The following is a 22,474-nucleotide window of genomic DNA, read 5'->3' as shown; positions in this document are numbered from 1 at the left end:
GAAGCCCTTTCAAGGGGTGGATGGGGCCAACACTATTTTTTGTTTTGTTTTGTTTTGTTTTTTCTGCAGGGCAATGAGGGTTAAGTGACCTGCCCAGGGTCACACAGCTAGTAAGTGTCAAGTGTCTGAGGTCTTCCTGAATCCAGGGCTGGTGCTTTATCCACTGCACCACCTAGCTGCCCCCACTATTTTTGTAATAATATTAAAATGTTTTAATTTGTAATATGGTATATATTGATAGCTATAACCCACAGAAACAAAAGTTTTGGGGGTCCTCAGTAATTTTTAAGAGTATAAAGGATTCCTGAGACCCAAAAGTCTGAGAACTTTAGAGTATGTACCAACAGACAAATAGTTTTTTTAACACGGCTTTAAAAAAATGTTTGCTGGGGCAGCTAGGTGATGCAGTGGATAAAGCACCGGCCCTGGATTCAGGAGGACCTGAGTTCAAGTCCGGCCTCAGACACTTGACACTTACTAGCTGTGTGACCCTGGGCAAGTCACTTAACCCTCAGTGCCTCACCCCGACCCTCCCCCCAAAAAAAACATTAAAGGAACCTTGGGACAAATTCTATAAAAATATATAAATAGGATGGCTTTTATTATCCTTGAGCAAGCTAATAGTTCTGAAATATTTACTGATGAGACAAAAGAATGCTATATATCTGCAAAAATTTTATGTACTCAAAATCCACCTCCACTTAAACACTACTCCAATATTCTAATTCACTCATCTTAAATTAGTTCTACTCCAATTCATGAATTCCAACACCCACACAGAAGTGCTATTTTACCATAGCATAATGCAACCTTGGATCCTCAGAAGCTATCACAATCAGACTGAAAAAGTTTCTAAAATGAATACAGAGGAGCAGCTAGGTGGTACAGTGGATAAAGCACTGGCCTTGGATTCAGGAGGACCTGAGTTCAAATCTGGCCTCAGACACTTGACACTTACTAGCTGTGTGACTCCGGGCAAGTTACTTAACCCTCATTGCCGCGCAAAAAAAAAATAATAATTTAATTAAAAAATTAAATTAAATTAATATAGAGTGGCTAAAGCACAGGACCTGGTGTCAGGAGGACCTGAATTCAAATCTGGCAATGGACACTTACTAACTGCTACCCTGGGCAAGTCAGTAAACCTCTGTCTGCCTCAGTTTCTTCATCTGTAAAGAAAAATAAATAAATAAATGATGGGGATAATAATTAAAACTACCTCCAAGAGTTGCTGTGATGATAAAATGAGACAATCTTTTTAAAGTGCTCTCCAAATTTTAAGGTACTATGTAAATATTAGCTATTATTATTGTTATCATTACTACTATTACTTCACATAGGACCAGCCAAACTAAGCTTGGAAAGGCTCATCATCAGGGGGTTGTGCCACTAGTGACTGTTTTGTTTTTTTCAGCCACAACTGCTCATAAAGATGAAGTGGAGGGGGCACCCCCCACTATGAAACTCCTAGCTGATTCTGGAAGCATTAAGTTCAGCAAAAGGGCCAGTCAATTGTGACACCTTAGAAAACTCTAGGACAATGACGTTTTTCTTTTTTTTCTTTCTTTTTTTTTTTTTTGCAGGGTAATGAGGGTTAAGTGACTTGCCCATGGTCACACAGCTAGTAAGTATCAAGTGTCTGATGTCACATTTGAACTCAGGTCCTCCTGAATCCAGGGCCAGTGCTTTATCCACTGCGCCACCTAGCGGTCAACAATGACGTTTTTCTAACGACCAAACAATGTGTTTTATGGGGAGCTTCACCACTGCTACAAACAAAAACCCCTAATAAGCCCTTATTCTACTTAAAGCAGAGGGTATTTCATTCTTCTATACCTGTCAGGGGAAAAAAATGGCAGAGATCCCTAAAACAGATCAGTTTCCTAACCACTGGAAAATTATTCAGAAGACAGATAATGCTTAGAAATAAGTTTTCTGGAAGCTGAGAAATGATAATGCGTCATAATCTGATGTGTTTTTGTTTTTTGGTTTTTGTTGGTTTTTTTTGCGGAGCAGTGAGGATTAAGTGACTTGCCCAGGGTCACACAGCTAGTAAGTGTCAAGTGTCTGAGGCCGGATTTGAACTCAGGTACTCCTGAATCCAGGGCCGGTGCTTTATCCACTGCGCCACCTAGCCGTCCCCAATCTGATGTGTTTTTCATCCACAGCAGTCAGTGTTTCAATAGGCTGTCTGAGATGCCAAAGTTCTGCTTAGAATCACAGGATCTGAGAGCTGAGAATCAGACGGCTTTAGAGCTGAAAGGGACTTTGGAGGTTCTCTGTTCCCCAGCTCTGATGTTACAAATGAAGAAACTGAGGCCCATGGAGGTGAACTGACTCTCCCACGGTCACAGAGTCAATGGCAGAGCCAGGACTGGTATGTCCAAAGCTTCTGACTCTTATTCCTGTTTTATTTCTACTACAGCAACATTAAACAATACAGCTCAGTTAATTCCATTTGTCAGTAAAATTTTCTGCCTTTTAAATGTCTACTGAACCAGATGAAGGAACACTCTCAGATCTTTCCAGTGAGAGCCATTCATACCACGTCTTCCATGTTTTTATACAGGAAAGCAACCATCTCAAATGGCATTAATTGCATAGGTTTAGATCTGGAAAGAGTTCTTACAGCTGCCATGACATTATACATGGTCTGTCCTAAGCTATTAGCATTTTTCAGGGCTTATCTGAAATGGTAAGATGGCCATTTTCTCTTCTGAGATTTATGCAACCTCATCACACTTCTCTTTGACCTACCCTAGAGGAAGAATAGCATCTAGACACTGAAAGGGCTACAGGCAGATGTGATATAATGAAAAGAACAAAGAACAAAAAGTTAGAAGACTGGGATGCCACCTACTAGCCCAGTGACCCTAGACTAGCCACTGACCTTAGTTTCCTCAACAATAAAATAAGGGGGCTAGAATCACAGATCATATAAAGGCTAAGTGTCTTGGTTGTAATACCTCTTCAGATTACTCTATCTGTCCTTATCTTGTCATTCTTTTTTTTTTTTTTTTTTGGGGGGGGGGGTCAGGGCAATGAGGATGAAGTGACTTGCCCAGGGTCACACAGCTAGTAAGTGTCAAGTGTCTGAGGCCGAATTTGAACTCAGATCCTCCTGAATCCGAGGCTGGTGCTTTATCCACTGCGCCACCTAGTGGCCCCTATCTTATCTTTTTTTGGGAAAGGGGAGAAAGGTTGCTATTGCTTTTTCTTTTTTAAATAATCTTACTTTGCTTTCAGTTTAAAAATGATCTAAATTTAAAAGGTCAGAAAATAAGGACAGAATATGAAATTAGGATTATCATGAACAGCATGGTAGGTTTTAAATTTTTTTTCAATAACTATATATATATATATACACATACATACATACAACACACACATATATATATATGTATGTATGTGTATATATATATATATGTATACTGTGAAACTTTGTGCCTAGTCATGACTTTAGAGCTGTAATGTAATGCCTTCAAGAGCTACAATAAACACCTTAAGGGCATGGATTAGGGGATTTTTTTTTCCTCACTTTCTAACCCCAGGGGCTAGTATAGACCTTGCACACCTAAGAGCTTAATAAATGTTAGTGAAAATGGTTTACCACAGAAATTTAAATCTGAAAGGATCCTTAGTCATCAGACCACCAACCCTTTCATCTTATAGCCAAGGAAATCAGAGAAGTTAAGAGTGTTGCCTAAAGTCACACTGATAGAAGTAGTAGAGGTGAGCTATGACTCCAAGTTTTCTGACTATAAATTCTGTGCCCTTTCCCTTTCACTATACTGTGCAGCACAGATGGCTGTCTGTATCCCTCCCCCAAAGACACATGGTAGAGGAGTGCAGATTTGCTCCCACCAACCAAGATCACCCTCAGTCTCTTCTCTAGTCTAGTCTGTTGCTTACTATCTCTATTGCTACCACCGAGCAACTGCTCATCTTAGCTGTTTTCTTCCTTTTCTTCCCACTTATCTGTTGTTTCCCTTAATTCGGCCTATACCCACAAGAAGGTTGACATTGTTTATAAAAGACTGGAGAGCTTTCATCTTTCTTTGTGGCAACCAAGTCAAGTCAATTCAAACACTTATTGAATTGAATTAAAAAAAAACAATCATAACACATTGCGTGGAATTTTCAGGTCTTCAGCTCTGCTGAAGCCATGGCCACTTGTTGGGAGACGCATTTTTTTAACTAATAAAGAGATCTGTGTTTGTTTCATTTTTTTTCCCCCTGCTAGAACTATGGCTGTTTCTAAAAGCCTAAAGCTTCCCAAATACCAGTCTTTCAATAGCAGGGGTTTTACTGTATTTATACTGTAAATTATTTGTTATATTTATTAACTCAAGATTTATGTTCCATGTCTTTAGCTGGAAAAGGGAACATGGGGAATGCCTGAATTTCTCTCTAAAAAAAAAAAAAAATAGGGCAGCTAGGTGGCGCAGTGGATAAAGCAACAGCCCTGGATTCAGGAGTACCTGAGTTCAAATCTGGCCTGAGACACTTGACATTTACTAGCTGTGTGACCCTGGGCAAGTCACTTAACCCTCATTGCCCTACCAAAAAATAAAAAATAAATAAACCCTCAGAACAAATTAAGTTGCTTTTTAAGTGTGTGGCCTTTGTTTATTTTCTGTTCTTAAAATCTCTGAGATAGAAAAAAAGGCTCCCAAACTCTTCCCTATTATGTCCTTAAAGATTCCAATCTCCTTCAGCCTTTTGGCCACCAAGAGTGTTATTCTTGGAAAGGTTCGCCCTTGGTATGTCTGGTCCCACAGGAATACAGCTGTTAATAATTCAGGAAGCACTTTCAGTGGCAGAAAACTTAGAGTAGCTTAAAGTGAACCAGAAGCTGGAATAGGGTTGTCTAGACCAAATACTAAGGCTTTAAAATGGAAACATGCTTAGTAAACCAAGCAAGTCAATTTGGAAAATACAGCTCTTGGACACCCAAATCCTTGGATTGCCAACCAAACCTGCTCCTTCCATCCCTGTGGTAGTCACTACTCCAGGATGACAAGCCTGCATTTCTGGAGTTATGACATACCTGTCACCTGCCTGTTTGCTGCTTAGTAATAACTTCACCTTTGGCCTTGCTTCTGGCCCCTCAAACCTATGCCAGGCATTCCTCCTCCCTTCCATAAAGGGTCCAGGCCAGGATGAACAAGAGAGGTCCTCCCTCCTCCATGGAAACCACCCACAATACTTGCCTTTCCACCCTCCTCCATGCTTCCATAACCAGGTGCTCAACTAAAGCATCATGGGCCTCAACAGCAAACCTTTGTGATTAAAAGAGAAGACATATTAGTAGCTCAACAAGACATAACAAAGCAAAACTGAGCAAGTTATTTTTTTCTTACATAATCTATTCCCATTTTTTCTTAATCACTCAGTACTTTGCTCCTTTGCTCATTCAAGGATGCCTAATAAAGATCTATTGAGGCAGTATGGTAAGAGCTGATACAACAGTCAGGAAAACAGGTTTAATTCTTACCTCTGATGATGGGTGTGCTGGTAAATGTTGAAGGAACATAGAGAGAAAGCAATGGACACACAGGTTTAAGCTTCACCTGGCTTGTAAACTTTAAAGTGCTCAAATATTAGTTATTACCTGTAACACATCACTTGTCACCACCTTTTACACATTTATCTCACAGCTTCTACTGAGAATATTAAAATATGTGAATACGGGAGCAGCTAGATGGCGAAGTGGATAGAGCACCGGCCCTGGAGTCAGGAGTACCTGAGTTCAAATCCGGCCTCAGACACTTAACACTTACTAGCTGTGTGACCCTGGGCAAGTCACTTAACCCCAATTGCTTCACTAAAATAAAAAAAAAAAAATGTGAGTACAACATGCCATACACTGGAAACTTTACATGTGCTTTCCAAGAATATATTGTGTCATAAAAGTGAGGAGGAATTATATTGCTTTGAATGCCATAATAAATTGGGTGGGGGGCAGGATTCTATTCTTCAAGTTGCTTCCCCGAACTAAATTAAATTAATTCCAAATATTTATTAACTATGTGGGAAGAAAAGGAAAAGCAGGATTCCCACGGACTAAAATTCTACCAGGAGAAAGTTAGCCTAGAACAAATGGAAAGCTCGTAAAAATGAAATTTTACAGACACAAAGACAATTCTAATGAGAAGTCAAAGAGAAAGCCATCTAAATAGTCAACAAGCATATCTATTAAGCATATACCCTGTGCCAGGCACTGTACTAAGCACTACAGACATAAAGAATGGCAAACTCTGTCCCTACTATCAGAGAATTCATGGCTGAATGGGGGAGCAAACTCATCGGGTAACTCAGTTTTCTCTTTCTTTTTTTTTCTTTTTTTTGGTGAGGCAATTGGGGTTAAGTGACTTGCCCAGTGTCACACAGCTAGTAAGTGTCAAGGGTCTGAGGCTGAATTTGAACTCATGTCCTCCTGAATCCAGGGCCAGTGCTCTATCCATTCTGCCACCTAGCTGCCCTGCATAACTCAGGTTTTTTTTTGTTTTTGGTTTTTTTTAGTGAGGCAATTGGGGTTAAGTGACTTGCCCAGGGTCACACAGCTAGTAAGTGTTAAGTGTCTGAAGCCGCATTTGAACTCGGGTACTCCTGACTCCAGGGCAGTATCCACTGCGCCATCTAGCTGCCCCCTGGGTAATTCAGTTTTAAAGCAGATGTGTACAAAGATGGAAACAACAAGAAGTAACTGAGGATTAATACAAGGTTTTGTTTTTCTAACTTTCTCAACAGGGGTTGGAGGAGAGAGAAGGTATATCCTCATGAAAAGAAAAAGAAAATTTAATTTAAATTTTAAAAAAAGATAAACTATGAAGTTTGCTGTAATAATACAACCTTGTCAACTGATCCATAGGCAATGATTAAATACCCACCATAAGGCAGCCACTGTGCTAGAGACACAAGGGGAAAAAATTAAAATAACCACTGCCCTCATTCAAGGAGCTTATATCATTGTATAAGGGGAAACAACACGGAAACAAAAGAAATACAAGTAGATATAATTTTGTAAGAGGAGGAAAAGGCACCAGCAACTGGGGTGGATGGGTGGATCAAAAAAGGCCTCCTATTGGGGGGAGGAGGGCAGGAACTTCATATATACTTTAGATTAAACTAAACTCACAAATATTAGCCCATTAGAGTCTCAGGACAACCCTGTCAAAGAGTTATGGCAGACATTATTATCCTAAGCCCTTTTAAAAAGAAACCAGAAAGGTTAAGTGGCTTATGCAGTCACTAACAAGCAGCAAAGCCAAAACTATAACTATAGTCTTTTACCTCCCAGTTCAAAGGTCTTTTCACTATACCATGTTTCATATCCACCTGGGGGCATTAAGCAGTTATCTGTCATAAGTTTCAACTCCAAAATGATCTCCCTACTTCCTTCTCAAGATCTCTAGATCAACTGCATTTCTGTATGAAACAGTGATTCAAAGGAAGTAATCATATAAATGTTACTTCCATTATTGGTTAAGCCTCCATTCTGACTTGGTTTTATACAGTTGTACTAGTAAATAAAGAAGGAATATCCATGTACTTTTCCTAAAAGGGGAAAATAGGCTAGGTTACCAGTTGTGAGGTACACACAGCAAGGAGACAAAAGGGTGATTAATACTTGACAGAAAAAGGTATCATGTAAGGTTTTTTTAAGTACCTTCTAAAATAGACTATGAGGCACCACCCCCTTTTCAAAGGAAAGGAGGGGATCTATGAGTACAAAATGCTGCTTACAGTATTAGATATCATCAGTCAATATGTCTCTTGGTTTTGCTTAACTGTTTTTCTTTGCACTCACTGGGGGCATTTGGGTAGGGGAAGGATATCAAGAACAAAAGATATGAATTATCAAACGTTTAAAACTTGAGAGTTGTTTTGATTTGCATTTCTCTTATTAGGATGACAAAAGTGAGAAACAAGAAATAGAGGAAGGGCCGAAGACAGGCACATGACTACCATGTTAGTGGGGCTGAGAAATGGTTCTAAACATTCTGGAATTATGCTAAAAAAGTGACTAAACCATCCATACCCATTGAGTCAAAGAGCTTACTCTAAAGTATGTACCCTGAAAAGAAGTCAAAGGCAGAAAGGTCCCATACATACCAAAATACTCACAGCAGCACTTTTGGTGGCTAACAAAGAATTGGAAACAAAGTCGCTATCAGTTGATTAGGAATACCTAAACAAAGTCCAGTGCTGGAATGTAATGGAATATTACTGTACTGTGAGAAAGAATAAGTATGAAAAATACAGAGAAACATGGAAAGATGTATAGTGATAGAAAGCAAAGTAAGTAAAACTAGGAAATTGATATACACAATAATTATAACAATGTAACTGGAAAACAATGAAACTGAAAACTATGTAAGTATAATAACCAAACTTGGCCCCAGAGAAGGGTTGAGAAAATACACTTCCTTCTCCTATTTGCCTACGTGTATGAAACATTATAAATACTAACATACACCTGATTCTATGATGAGTTGGTTAGTTTTGCATAACTTTTTTTCCTTTCTATTTTATTTTTTCTAACACAGGATAGCTTCCTGTCTAGTGAGGAAGAAGATATATTCAGAAATGAAAGAGATGCCAAAAAGGCCGGGGGGGGGGGGGGGGAGGATGGAAGTTAAAAAAACAATTAAGGAAAAAGAAAAAGGAAAAAAAATTAAAATAAACTATTAATATATGTCAATGGACCTGAAAATCATATTGCTTACCTTAACATAATATATAATACATTCACCAGGGTATCATCGTCCATTAATTCAATTTTATCCTTAGCTAAAATACGAAGAGTAAGAAACTGAGGATGGTCTCTGACATAAGGAATATTTCTCATCAAGTTGGACTTTCCCTTTTGAAGTTGCCAAAGTACTTTATATGCATATCCCACATGCTTTTCTGAAAGTTTGGCTTTATTGTTTCCAACTATATCAAAAATCTGTTCTTCATTCACACATTTGCTTATTTGGCTAAGTAAAGGGTCGATGGTTTTAGATCCACGCTCAAAGATTCTCCAGAAGGATTCATAAGCGGCCCTCAAACGAAGCATGATGGGAACTAATCACTATATGGACCACTTAAAAAACACCTAGGAAAAATTCTTTTGCATCGCTCTTCTCAAGTAAAGGACAGGTTGGTACAAAAACGTCTGCTTTGGCTCTGCCTTTTGGACTTCCATTATGTATACTCAGAAGTTCATTTCAGTATATAGAACCTGAAAAAAAAAATGAGTCATCACTGTTCTTTCATATCATTATTATGGAATTCTAAAGTTCATATAGAAATGGGTTTTTTTTAATACTTGATTTGGACCTATTCATCAGAATGTAAAGCAAACAGGAGAATTTGGCTTCAAACCAATTTTTCCCCCTAGACTACTTTTTAAATTTGCTCTTAACCCTACTACAGAGTGGCCCATAATAAGTGACAAAGGGGTTTCAATATTTAGTAACACCTTTATTTTTTATTTATAATACCATAGCATCATATACAGTATACATAGGAAATGAATTTACATTACATGTGAAAAATTAAATCTCATAAATGGCAAAAAAATAATTTTCAAAAAATTATTAAAATATCATGATTTTTGTCCCACCCTGTATTCACAGAAAGTTTAGAAATCTGGCCATAAAAACAAAAAACAAATTCTTTCCTAAACAAAGAGCACATTTCCCTTTCTAGTCTTACAGTTGGCCTTGGGCAAATTTGTCAATTACAAGAATGTTTCATCATCAGCTAAGGGGTCTAAAAAGTCTAGGACAGTCATATTAATAAATGAATAAACAAGAATTCAGAATCTCTGACATAGAAAAAATCTTTGTAAATATATGCATTGTAAATTGCATTGAAAAGCAATAGTCGGGGTGGCTAGGTGGCTCAGTGGATAAAGCACCAGCCCTGGTTTCAGGAGAACCTGAGTTCAAATCCGGCCTCAGACACTTGACACTTACTAGCTGTGTGACCCTGGGCAAGTCACTTAACCCCCATTGCCCTGAAAAAAAAAAGAAAAGAGAAAAGCAATAGGTGGTAGGTGCTCAGTGTTTATACAATCAAAGGCTTGAAACACCTGTTAAGTGGCATATTTTCTCAACCTATGGACTTTCTCCTAAAATTAGTCTCTCATTTAGTTTCAATTTGTTCCTAGGGTTTTTTAATTTAATTTTTTCAATTATGTGTTAAGCATCAGGAGAAGCAATAGACTGTCACCCAAAAAGGCTACCTAAATCAGAGGAGAGAAACTGATTTTTATTTATGGTAAAGACCATATTTCTATTAATTACAGTGAGGTGGGGTTTTTTTAAGTACCTTCTAAAATAAACTATGAGGCACCACCACTACAGAGAGTCTATCCTTCCATAGTAACATATCCTTTGTTTTTAGAACATGACATTCAAAGATTTGGAAAGCATTTTATAAAAACTGGTAGTAAAAAAAAAATTGCATTTTTCCCACTAATTGAATGGGTTACAAAACTATCTACAAAACCATGGAATCAAATGATTAGATTCATGTTGTTTTTCAGTCGTGCCTGACTCTTCACGACCCCATGTGGAGTTTTCTTGGCAAAGACACTAGAGTGGTTTGCCATTTCCTTCTCTAGCTCATTTGAGGCAAACAGGGTGAAGTGACTTACCCAGGGTCCCACAGCTAGTAAGTGTCTTGACGCCAGATTGGAGAAGATGAGTCTTCCTGACTTCAGGCCATGCCACCAAGCTAGCTGCCTGATTAGATTCCTAGTACTCAATTAAATCTTCTGTATCTTGATGGCTTTTTTGGACCACCCTGTTGCTGTGTGGCTTAGTCCTTGGAACCCTTGAAAGTAAAAACAAAGAATTTTTTAAAAAGGAAAGGAAAAACAATGGATAGACAATTGTTAATACTAAGTTCATAGGCTTTAGAACCAGAAGAGATTTAGAACAATATACTCACTTTATAGATTTAAGTGAAATATATGAAATACATATTATGCCCATTTGACAGATTAAGAAACTGAGAAACAAAGACATTAAGTGACTTGCCCATAGTCACACTGGTATTCAAACTCAGGTTCCCCTACATCCAATGACCAGATGTCAATCAAACCCTCCGTTAAAACTCAACATTCTGGGGGGGCGGCTAGGTGGCACAGTGGATAAAGCACCAGCCCTGGATTCAGGAGGACCTGAGTTCAAATCCGGCCTCAGACACTTGACACTTAACTAGCTGTGTGACCCTGGGCAAGTCACTTAACCCCCATTGCCCCGCAAAAAAACAAACAAACAATCAAAAAAACCCTCAACATTCTGCTCTTAATCATAGTCCTTACATTTCCCTCCCCTTTTGGCCACTTTATGTAAAGGATGAAAATTTCTAGATAGCAATAATCCCAGTAGGGTGGGAGCCAGACTTCATAATGTATATTCTTCTGATTCTGCTTACTTGGTCCGTTCATATACAAATTTTTTGAATAAATGAAAAAGAATGTACTGGTGAAGTGCTAAGTTCTCAGGATACCAAAACAAAAAACAAAAAAACCAGAAGTGAGACAGTACCTGCTCTCAAGAAGCTTACATTCTAGTAAGGCAATACAATTCAGATAGGGGAGTAGTAGCCAGAGAAGGAAGGATATTTTGTTTAAGAAAGTCTCAGAGATGGTGAGAGGAATAAAGAAATCAGGTCAGCAAGTATTTAAAAGAAGTGAAAAAAAACATAGTCTCTGCTCTCAAGGAGTTCAGTCTAACAGAGAGACAACATACAAACAACTGTTGCTGCTAATCCTTCATTTTTGAAGAGGGCCAGTGACATCATGGGATGTGAGTGAAGTGGATTGAAGTGAGGCGGAGTTGCACAAAATGGTCAGCCTCACTCTCTCTTCCAGAGTAGCCAAAGTCCAATGGCAGGACAAAACTCAGGAAGACTAAAGATGGCCCAGGGTGTAATGGATGACTTTGGCATCTTCAATGTCTGACAAACAACTGTACAAACATGACACAGACAGGATAAATTGGAGATAAACCTCAGAGGGAAGGCACTAACATTAAGGATGATCAGGAAAGGCTTCTTGTAAAAGGTGAAATTTTAGCTAGTATTTGAAGAAAGTCGGGGAAAGCAGGAGGTAGATAGGAGAGTGGAGCCAGCCAGGGAAAATGCCAGGAGTCAAGAGATGGAGTATCTTGTGTGAGGAACAGCAAGGAAGTCAGTGTCACTGAACTACAGAGTACATGGGGGGAGTAAGGTATAAGCCTGGAAAAATAGAGGAAGTGAGGCTATGAAGGCCAGAGGATTTTATGTTTGATCCTGGCTGGAGGTAGTAGGAAATCACTCAAGTTTTCCTTGAACTGGAAAGTGACATGGGAGGACTTGAGCTTTGGAAAGATCAATCTGGGAGATAATTGGAGGATGGACTGGACTGGGGAGAGGCTAGAGGCAGGGAGACCAATCAGGAAACTACTGAAAAAAGGTAGCATCAGTGTCAGAGGAGAGACAGGGGCAAGTGTGTGTGAGTAAAACCACATCAACAATAATAATAATGATATAGCACTGAACATATGCCAGGCTCTGTGTTAGACAACTTTACAAATATTATCTCACTTGATGCTCACAATCACCCTGGGGGATAGGTGCTATTAATTATCCCCATTTTCTAGATGAGGAAACTGAGGCAAATAGAGGTTTAAGTGACTTATCCAGGGTCACAAAGCTCATAAGTATCAAAGACCAGATTTGAATTCAGGTTTTCCTTAATCCAGGCCTAGCACTCTATCCATTGCCATCTAACTGCCTCCTAAAATGTTTAACAACCAACTTGGGGTGGGGGGTGGGGGTTGTAGCCATGACACACTTTCAAGTTTAATTTGCATGACTAACATTTTCCCCATTGCTTAGACAATTGACAAAAAAATAACTCAAACCCTGATTTTTCTGAAATGTAATTGCTCACATTGAAAATTTAACAATCTTAAGCCTGGTACTTACCGGCTCTCTAGCATACCACTGGATGGGGATATACATGAGAGATATTACGGAGGTAAATTGACAGGCCTCAGCAACAAATTGGATACAGAAGTGAGAGAGTGAGGAATTGAGGATGGTATGTAGGTTGTGTGCCTGGTGGACTAGAAAGATGGTGTTGCCCTCCAAAGTAATAGGGAAGTTAGGAAAGGAGGCGAGTTCAAGGAAAAGAGAAATGAGTTCAGTTTCAGACATGTTAAGTTTAAAGTGCCTACTGCACATCCAGTTTAAGATATTCAAATGGCAGTTGAAAATATAAGACTGGAGGTGGGCAGAGAAGTTAGAGCTAGCTAGGTAGAATTGAGAATCATCAGCATAGAGATGATGATTGGATCCATGGGAGCTGATGAGATCACCAAGTAATATAATGTAAAGGAAGAAGAGAAGAAGGCCCAGAACTGAGCCTTGGGGGATACCTACAGTAGGCCACCTGAAAGAAGATCTGGCAAAGTTCAAAGTTAAGTCAACAAGCATTTATTTAGTGCTTACTGTGTGCCAGGTATTGTGCCAAGAATTGGGACCACAAATATAAGCAGAAAGTCTCTACCCTCAAGGAGCTTACATTCTAAGGGACCAAGAACATGTAAAAGGAAGATGAAGGGGGTGGGAGGCGGGTAGGACAATAAAGGTATCTGGAGCTGGGGCATGGAAAATTAAGTCCAGGAGATTCAGGAGCACAGCCTTGAAAGGAATGAAGACAGGCTAGCCTGGGCATCCTCCTTAAAATGAACTTCTGGAAGGAACCATCCAGTCAGATGGAATGGCCACGGGGGCCTTCCAGCATGTGAATTCCAGGGGTGGAGTAACTGAACTTCGAGCATGAAGAGGTTTCTGGGGCATGGTAGAGTCAGGAGTGCAACCTAGAGAGGAATGAGAAGTCAAGACTAAGAAGGAAGGGTCCAAGATGTAGAAGAACCAGAAGAAGACATAATCATGAAAACCTACAGAGAAGAGAGCATTGAGGAGAAGGAGGTGAACAACAAGTGTCAAAAGCTGCAGAGAGAAAAGAGACTGAGAAAAGGTCTGGATTTGACCAATTAAGAGATTATTGGGGGGGGGGGGGCAGAGCCAAGATGGCAGAGGAAAGGCAGTGAGCTCCCGAACTCATGACACAATCGCTCCAAAAAACATCCAAATAATGCCATAGGAAAATGACTGGAGAAGCAAAACTCACAGAAGAATGTGCTGAAATCATCTTCCAACCAAGAACGGCTTGGAAGCACCGGCCCTGGATTCAGGAGTACCTGAGTTCAAATCTGGCCTCAGACACTTGACACTAGCTGTGTGACCCTGGGCAAGTCACTTAACCCCCATTGCCCCGCCAAAAAAAAATAAAATAAAATAAATGTCTCAGATTGGCTTTTAGGGACAGCTAGGTGGTACAGTGGATAAAGCACTGGCCTTGAATTCAGGAGGACCTGAGTTCAAATCCAGCCTCAGACACTTGACACTTAACTAGCTGTGTGACTTTGGGCAAGTCACTTAACCCTCACTGCCCTGCAAAAAAAAAAAAAAAAAAAAAAGAACGGCTTGGAAGGTCAGAAGGAGGGAGCTGTTGTGCTGATACAGGAGTAGAGCCCAACCCCACAGTCACCCTGACACAGATCCAGTCCCAGGAAGGCCTCACCAGAAAAGCAGACCCCCAGAGCCTCTGAATCAGCTGAAGCGCCAGTGTTGTCTGGAACTAAGCTCACAGTCTGGTGAGTGGGCTGAGCCCTGGGCAGGGGGGGACTACAGGGGTCTATGCTGGTGCTAAGGCAGAACTTGGATTTTACACCCCTGCTGAGAATCAGGAGGTAGGCTCCATTAGCAAGCAGTGGCCCAGGTGGGAGAGGAGCACAGGCTCATTAGAGCTAACAACCACAACACACAAAGCTGGTTGATTAGCAAGTTGGTCTGGGGTCATCTATGGACCAGGGAACAGGCCAAGCAAGTGAAGAAAGAACTCAATCCTCCTTAAATCATACCACCTGGGACTTCTTAAGCTTGGGATACTGCAGCCTGGAAACAGTGCCCCACTTTAAGGAGCTAAAAGGCAAGTAAAAGAAAGGCAAGATGAGCAGGCAGAGAAAGATGAGGACCATAGGAAGTTTCTTCAGTAACAAGGAAGACTGAGGTGCACCCTTAGAGGAAGATGTCAACATCAGGGCCCCTATATCTAAAGCTGCCAAGAAAAATATGAATTGGTCTCAGGCCATAGAGGTGCTCAAAAAGGACTTTGAAGATCAAGTTAGAGAGATAGAAGAAAAAATGGAAAGAGAAATGAGGGTGATGCAGGAAAGACATGAGAAAAAAGTCAACAGCTTGAAAAGTCAAATTGGCCAAATGGAAAAGGAGGTACAAAAGCTCTCTGATGAAAATAATTGCCTAAGAATGAGGATTGAACAAATGGAAGCCAGTGACTTTATGAGAAACCAAGACACAATAAAGCAAATCCAAATGAGTAAAAAAATAGAGGGCAATGTGAAATATCTTCTGGGAAAAACTGCCGACCTGGAAAATAGGTCCAGGAGAGATAATCTGAAAATTATTGGTCTACCTGAAAACCATGATCAAGAAAAGAGCTTAGACATCATCTTCCAAGATATTCTTAGGGAAAATTGCCCTGAAATTCTAGAAGAAGAAGCTAAAATAGAAACTGAAAGAATCCACCAATCACCTCCAGAAAGAGACCCCAAAAGGAAAACTCCTAGGAATATTATAGCCAAATTCCAGAGCTCTCAGGTCGAGGAGAAAATATTGCAAGTTGCCAAAAAGAAAGAATTCAAGTACTGTGGAGCCCCAGTCAGAATAGCACAAGATCTAGCAGCTTCTACATTAAAGGACCGGAGGGCATAGGATATGATATTCCAGAGGACAAAGGAATTGGGATTACAACCAAGAATCACCTACCCAGCAAAATTCAGCATAATCTTTCAGCAGAAAAAATGGGACTTTAATGAAAAAGACTTTCAGATATTTGTGATGAAAAGACCTGAACTGAATGGCAAATCTGACTTTCAAATACAAGACCCTAGAGAACCATAAAAAATTGGAGCTGGGGGACATACCTGGGGTCATACAGTGGGCGACTGTCTTGTGTCTGAGGCTGGTTTTGGCTGGGATCCCCCTGGGTCCAGGGGTGATGCTTTGTCCACTGTGTCACTTAGCTAAGTGATGACATCTTTAGGGTTAAATTGAGGGGTGAAGGGAATGCACTGGGGGAGGGGGAAGGGCAGAAGTGAAATCCTACATGAAAGTAGCAGGAAAAGGCTTATGGAGTGGGGGAAGAGATGGGAGAGGAGCAGGGCAGTAAATGAATTTTACACTCATCAGAAAAGGCTCAAGACCTTAAACTCATCAGAGGTGCCTCAAGGAGGGACTAACACACACACCCAGCTGAGAGTAGTAATCTGTTCAATCTGGGCAGTAAATGAGAGGGGCAAAAGAAGGAAGGGCAGAGAGGGGGAAGGGGCAGACAGAAGCAAAGCCCTTTTGAAGAGTGATAGGATGAAAGAAGATAGATAATAGAATAAATATCATGGGGAAGGGAATAGGATGGAAGGGAAACAGTTAACAATAGTAATCATGAAAAAGAGAAAAGGGGGAAAAATTGTACAAAAAATATTTATAGCAACTCTTGGTGGAGGCTAAGAATTGAGAATCATGGGAATGTCCATCAATTGAGGAATGATGGAAAAAGCTGTGTTATATGATTGTAGTGGAATGGTCTTGTACTACAGGAAATGACGAACAGGATGATCCCCGAAAAACCTGAAAAAACTAATGAACATCGATGTATAGTGAAGTGAGCAGAGCTGGGAGGACATTGTATGTAGTGACAGCAGTATTATTCAATGAGGAACTGTGAATGACTTAAACTACTCTCAGAAATGCAATGATCCAAGATAATCCCAAGGAACTAATGAGAAGCTTACTATGCACCCCTATGGAAAGAACTGATAAAACGAACACTTGTGGGTTGTACATATATAGCCTGATTGCAATCTTGTGGAGGGGGGAGGAAAGGGAGGGAGGGAAGGAGAAAAATTTGGAAATCTAAATCTTATGGAAATGAATGTTGAAGACTACCCTTACATGTAACTGGGAAATAAAATAAATGTTTGTTGCTGAAAAAAAAGAGAGAGAAGCCAGGTGGCGCAGTGGATAAAGCACCAGCCCTGGATTCAGGAGGACCTGAGTTCAAATCCAGCCTCAGACACTTGACACCTACTAGCAGTGTGACTGTGAGCAAGTCACTTAACTCCCATGGCCCCACCAAAAAAGAGATTATTGGTGGGGCAGCTAGGTGGCTCAGTGGATAGAGCCCCAACTGCCTCACCAAAAAAAAAGAGAGAGATTATTGGTAACTTTGGAGAGAGCAGTTTCAATTGAATGATGAGATCAGAAGCCAGACTACAGGATGTTAAAAAGAGAACCAGAGGAAAGGAAGTGGAAGCATGAATTGCAGATGACCTTAAGAAGTTTAGATACAAAAGAGAGGAAAGATATGGGAGGATAACTAGCAGAAATGGATGGATCAAGTGAGGGTTTTCTAAGGATGGGAGAGACATGGGCATGTTTGCAAGTAGAAGGGAAGCAGCCAAAGAATTGGAAATCAAAGGAATGCCCATCAATTGGGGAATGGCTCAACAAACTGTGATATATGATAGTGATGGAATATTATTGTGTTGTAAGAATTGACATGGGGGCAGCTATGTGGTGCTGTGGATAGAGCACCGGCCCTGGATTCAGGAGGAGCTGAGTTCAAATCCCGCCTCAGACACTTAACACTTACTAGCTGTGTGACCCTGGGCAAGTCACTTAACCCCCATTGCCCGTCAAAAAAAGGAAGGAAGGAAGGAAGGAAGGAAGGAAGGAAGGAAGGAAGGAAGGAAGGAAGGAAGGAAGGAAGGAAGGAAGGAAGGAAGGAAGGAAGGAAGGAAAGAAGGAAGGAAGAAAGAGAGAAAGAAAGAAAAAAGAAACTAAACCAAAGGACAAACATACCTAAAGAGGTAAGTGGAACCAGATCGGACTGAGCTAGCTCCGGGACCCCCACCTTTCATTCCAGTCTCCCTCACCCCTGGGGAGATAAGTTTGGGTGTGGCTACTGCCTTTGTGGCAGAGGAGAAGCAGAGAGATGGCTAGAGAGATCTGAAGCCACCCCTCACCCAACTCCTCCAGCCACCACCAGTAGGGGATGGTCCTCCCTCACTAAAGGAACTTTCCACAGTCAGACCTCTATAAAAGTATCTGCCTGTCTCTGGCTAGAGGAGATTGGTATCTCAAAGTCACACTCTGTGCCATGCCTTTCTCCCCATAAGAAGTCCAAGGATTTCTCTTTTAGTTTCCCTTCCCCAGTCCCTAAATAGACTACTATCTTATTCTATTGGTTTTGTGTGCAAGAGGGTGTAATTCTTTAAAGAGGAATTCCTAAGGACCTCAAACCTCCACCCCTACCCAAACCCCAACCCCAACCCCCTACCCTATTTTCCCTGCAACGAGGATCTGGATTCCGTCCGAATCCTGAGGCAAGTCAATTCCCTTCTCCGGGTGGGCTTCCTCATCTGTAAAATTATCACCGAATTGGATGACCTGCAAGGTCCCTTTCAACTATGAATCACAGCATGCTCAGACCAGCTTTCTCCCATCCCTCATCCCTCTAGGGATGGGAGGCAGACCCAAGCCACCGATTGCCCAGAGGGGCCAGTCCCGGTTGGGTACCGAGCAGAGATACGCGAGGACTGGGTTGGCCAGCCACTGTTCCACTCTGGGGACTCCCACAAGCCTAACGGAGACCAAAGCTTCTTAAACTGTGGGTAGCGACCCCATATGGAGTCACGTAAATGAATGTGGGGGTAGCGAAAAATTTAGCAACCGTAAAATGGTATGCATACCTATTTTATATACCTATATACCCGGGTCCAGTAAAAATGTCTCGGGCGAAAAGAGGTGACGAGTGGAAAAAGTTTAAGAAGCCGTGACTCAGAGAGCAGTAAGAGCTTCCTCTGTGCTTTCTGGCACTTAAAGAGCTCCCGAAAGGTGAGCGAGGGGAAAACGCGTCCCCATCAGGTACACCGTGAATCCTTCCTCCCCTTCCCCCCTCCCCCCACTTTTGATACAATCCTCTTTTTGGGAGGAGGGGAGGGAGCGAAAAAGGATCTCAGCCTGGGGGCGTGAGGTTACCCTGACTCAGACGTCATAGGCTCGGAATTGGAAGGGATATTAGAGGTCATTTAGTCCGTACCCTTCATTTTACAGAGTTCACTGAGGTTCCGAATTCAATGCCTTGCCCAACAGCAGAGCCAGTATGTGAGGTTAAGAGGAGGGGCACACGTGGGGTTGGTGGCGCAGCGACCCTTAACAGCCCCAGGTCTTTCCCCTGGACTGGACCAGTTTTCACCACGTCCCCCCACTTTCCTCCGGTCTCACCCTGTCCTGGTACAGGAATTCCCTCTCCTCCGGGTCAGCGGCGCCAGAAGTCTGGTCCCGGTAGCGTGCACAAAGAGAGGAAATGTACTACATATCACGAAGTGCAGCGCGGCAAAGTTAAGCTCGAAAGTGGGATTGCACGGCATCCTGGGAATTGTAGTCACATTCACTGCAGCAGCTCGGGATCTTAGCCTAATTCTGGCTATACATTTTGGTTTTCTCTCTCAGCCAGGGTCGTTGGCTGTATAATCAGGATCCATTCAAAACTTTAGCTTGTAAACTACTATTTCTGGGGGGAGCGAGGGGTTGTTATTGTAATAAGTCCGGAAAGTAGGCATTCTTTTAGTGCCTTCTATGAAGGTATTCAGCAAATGAAGACTGAACTCTTTTAATAAGTATCGAACACATTTAAGAGACTGCAGTGTTCCTAGGCTTGATGCAACCAGTACAATGCTGTGGGGAAGCAGGAGCATTTGGAGGAACTCACCATCTGTAGGGAATCATTCTCCACTTGAATTCTGTGCTGGACATCCTCCATGACCGTGACAAATACCTTTGGCAAGTATATATCAATCTGTTTTATGCCAGGCTTGTTAGTAATAATCAGAGGGTCATCCATCAAAATTATCTGTTATAGTTTTTCAAGGAAATCTCAATGATTTTTGATATGTGCATGGGAGACAACTTGTTGGAGGAGAATCTTTAAGGTTGTTTTTTGCTATACCAAATCAAATTCTTTTTATAGCTAACATACGGCAGGCACAATGGAATCTTGTCTTCTTTGAACCTTTCAGTCAACTGAGTGACTATAAAGATGTAGTCAGTGGTAGAGTATCAGTTATGGAAGCCTGCCTTTTCCCTTCTCATGCCTTCAGTGGATGTATAGATAATTCTCATAAAGATTTTGTAGTGATTGAAGAGTAGATTTATAGGCCAGTGATTATTGATATTTTCTTGTTTACCTTCTTCTGGTCATGTCTGTGATTTTTCCCCCCAAATATATGGGAAAAAATCACCCCCCTTTTTTAGACCATGATATGTAAGGTACTGCTGCTTTTGAATGTGGACATTTTGCTTAAAGGAGCAGAGAGAGAACATTTGTAGGGGAAAACAGTTAAAAAATCACCTTAAGAAGAAATATAACCTCTCAGATAAAATGTTATGGAGAAAAAAAAGACTTTTCTGAGGACCAGAAAGAAAACTGTCCCTTGGATAAATGTACTGAGAGGACCTTTATGAAAGCGTATTGCTGACTGTGGTAATTATGGCTGCAGAACACTGTAGTCTGTCACCTCATTTGCATGTGACTGTTTTCAGACTTTTTAAGGATATTGTTGATAAAATATAAATCAAATAATTATTTGGAGACTATGAGAAGATTATATAAGGACTTATGGATCATACCCGACAGAAGGGTGGCATTTTTTAGTTTCACACTCAAAGTAAAAATGGGTCACTGCTTATAAGCAAACACTTGTTAGAGGTTTTAGAAGATATAGGAGTGGAAGGATAGAGTATTTATGTGCTACTGTGTGCTAAGCACTGGGAATACAAACACGAGCAAGAAGAAAAAAAAAAGCCCATGCCCTCAAGGAGCTTACAGTCTGATAGAAGACAACACATACAAGGGGTGGGGATGAGGGGAGCTGAGAATAAGGGAAGATACCCAAGGAGGGCCAAATCTGAGAGTCCAGAGCTGAGCCTGTTAAAGTGATCGTGGCTGGCTTGGACGCTTCTCAAATGGAAATTCTGGGAAGGAATTCACCAATCAGAAAAAAGGTCCCATAGGCTTGGATGGATATGATGAAAAGAAGCAATGGAAAGATTTGAGTTCAGGACGAGTGAGTTCAGGATACAAAGACAGGAAGCAGTGAAAGGAATTGCTTACAGAACAGAGTTAGGAGTCGATAAGATCTTCATTTGTTTGGCTGGAAACTCTGCTGATTGGAAGGGATGAATTGCTTTGCTGAGAGCTGATTGGAAAAGGTCGGGCTTGCTCTCTAGAGCCACCTATATCCAGAAAGAGAGGAAACCTCTCATGGATTTTCTTCAGTATCTACACTGTCTGGCACTAACATGGTGAGTGGGTTGGATCAGAGGGACACCAGACTGCCTGATGAGAAAGAAACCAGCTCAGGTCAGAAAAATTGGTCATGTTAAAGCTTCCCTACCAGTGAGCACTGGGACTAGGCTCATGAGTAGACTAGTGTACTTCTTGCAAGATAGAGATTTATTCTTAAAAAAAAGTCTAATAATTGATAAATCAATAAATAATAAATAAAATAGTTTGTTGTTCCTTCTGTGTCCCAGGAACAGCAAAAAAGTGTAGCATGATAACCATGAGGATCAAATGGGGAAAAGATATTGTCTAGCAAGTGGCAGGTGGTGCAGACTGTTCCGTAGAGAAATGTAGGACATCAAGGCCTGTCATCCTGAGTCATGTGCCTCCCTGTTAGATTTCTCTGAGTGTGTGCCCACTCTCTCCTCGACTGTATGCATGGGTGGGAGAATGTGACCCAAGTTAATGGGGGGACTATTATGCACTTATCCCTTCCATATGGCAAGGGTTAAGGGCTCGCATTCCCTGTAATCTGGAAAATCCACAGAAAAATTTTGGGCCCTCCCTTCGTACCAGATGAAAAGTCTGAATTATTATGGTATTAAAAGATAAAATATGTTGATATTATACAATGCTGTACATATGTTTTATGCATTTCTGAGTTTCTAAACTTTTTCTGTGTGGTCTTCTGGCCTTCATGTTTATTCTGTGGATTTCGCAAAACTCCCCCCAAATTCCCATTCAATTTCTTATGCTGATCCTCGATATAGCAAAACCAGGATGGGGAAAGTTGGGACGTGAAAGGGATTACTATTTTGATTTTTCCTGTTCTTGTCTTCTATTGAGTAAATGTTATGATTAGCCCTGCATTTGCCTTCTAATGAGTAAATGTTACAATTGTCCTTACTTTTGCCTAACATTTAGTAAATACTTCATGTTTGAGAGTCAGTGGTGTCACTGTGACTAATTTCATGTAAATGAGAAACACTGTTG

The 22,474-nt window shown here is 41.0% G+C and overlaps 1 protein-coding gene across 3 annotated transcripts in view; it reads right to left on the bottom strand.

Moving 5' to 3' along the window:
* Positions 1-19,525, bottom strand: part of FASTKD1 (FAST kinase domains 1) — a 47,509-nt gene extending 27,984 nt beyond the window's left edge. Inside the window, exons 1-4 of one of the 3 annotated variants that reach the window (XM_043992507.1) lie at positions 19,423-19,525; positions 10,655-10,833; positions 8,733-9,232; positions 5,214-5,282 (exon numbers count right to left, since the gene is read on the bottom strand). In XM_043992507.1, the coding sequence (XP_043848442.1) occupies positions 5,214-5,282; positions 8,733-9,067 (404 nt within the window). In that variant the 5' untranslated portion in view covers positions 9,068-9,232; positions 10,655-10,833; positions 19,423-19,525. Of the gene's footprint in view, positions 1-5,213; positions 5,283-8,118; positions 8,135-8,732; positions 9,233-10,654; positions 10,834-19,237; positions 19,304-19,422 lie in introns of those variants that run through there. The other 2 variants (XM_043992508.1, XM_043992509.1) reach the window with 2 other exon arrangements.
* Between the last annotated feature and the right edge of the window lie 2,949 nt (positions 19,526-22,474).

Source organism: Dromiciops gliroides, chromosome 3 (genome assembly GCF_019393635.1).
Source record: "Dromiciops gliroides isolate mDroGli1 chromosome 3, mDroGli1.pri, whole genome shotgun sequence".
Classification (NCBI taxonomy): Eukaryota; Metazoa; Chordata; class Mammalia; order Microbiotheria; family Microbiotheriidae; genus Dromiciops; species Dromiciops gliroides.
Note: the sequence above shows the minus strand (reverse complement) of the source record. Positions and strands in the feature narration are given on the sequence as shown.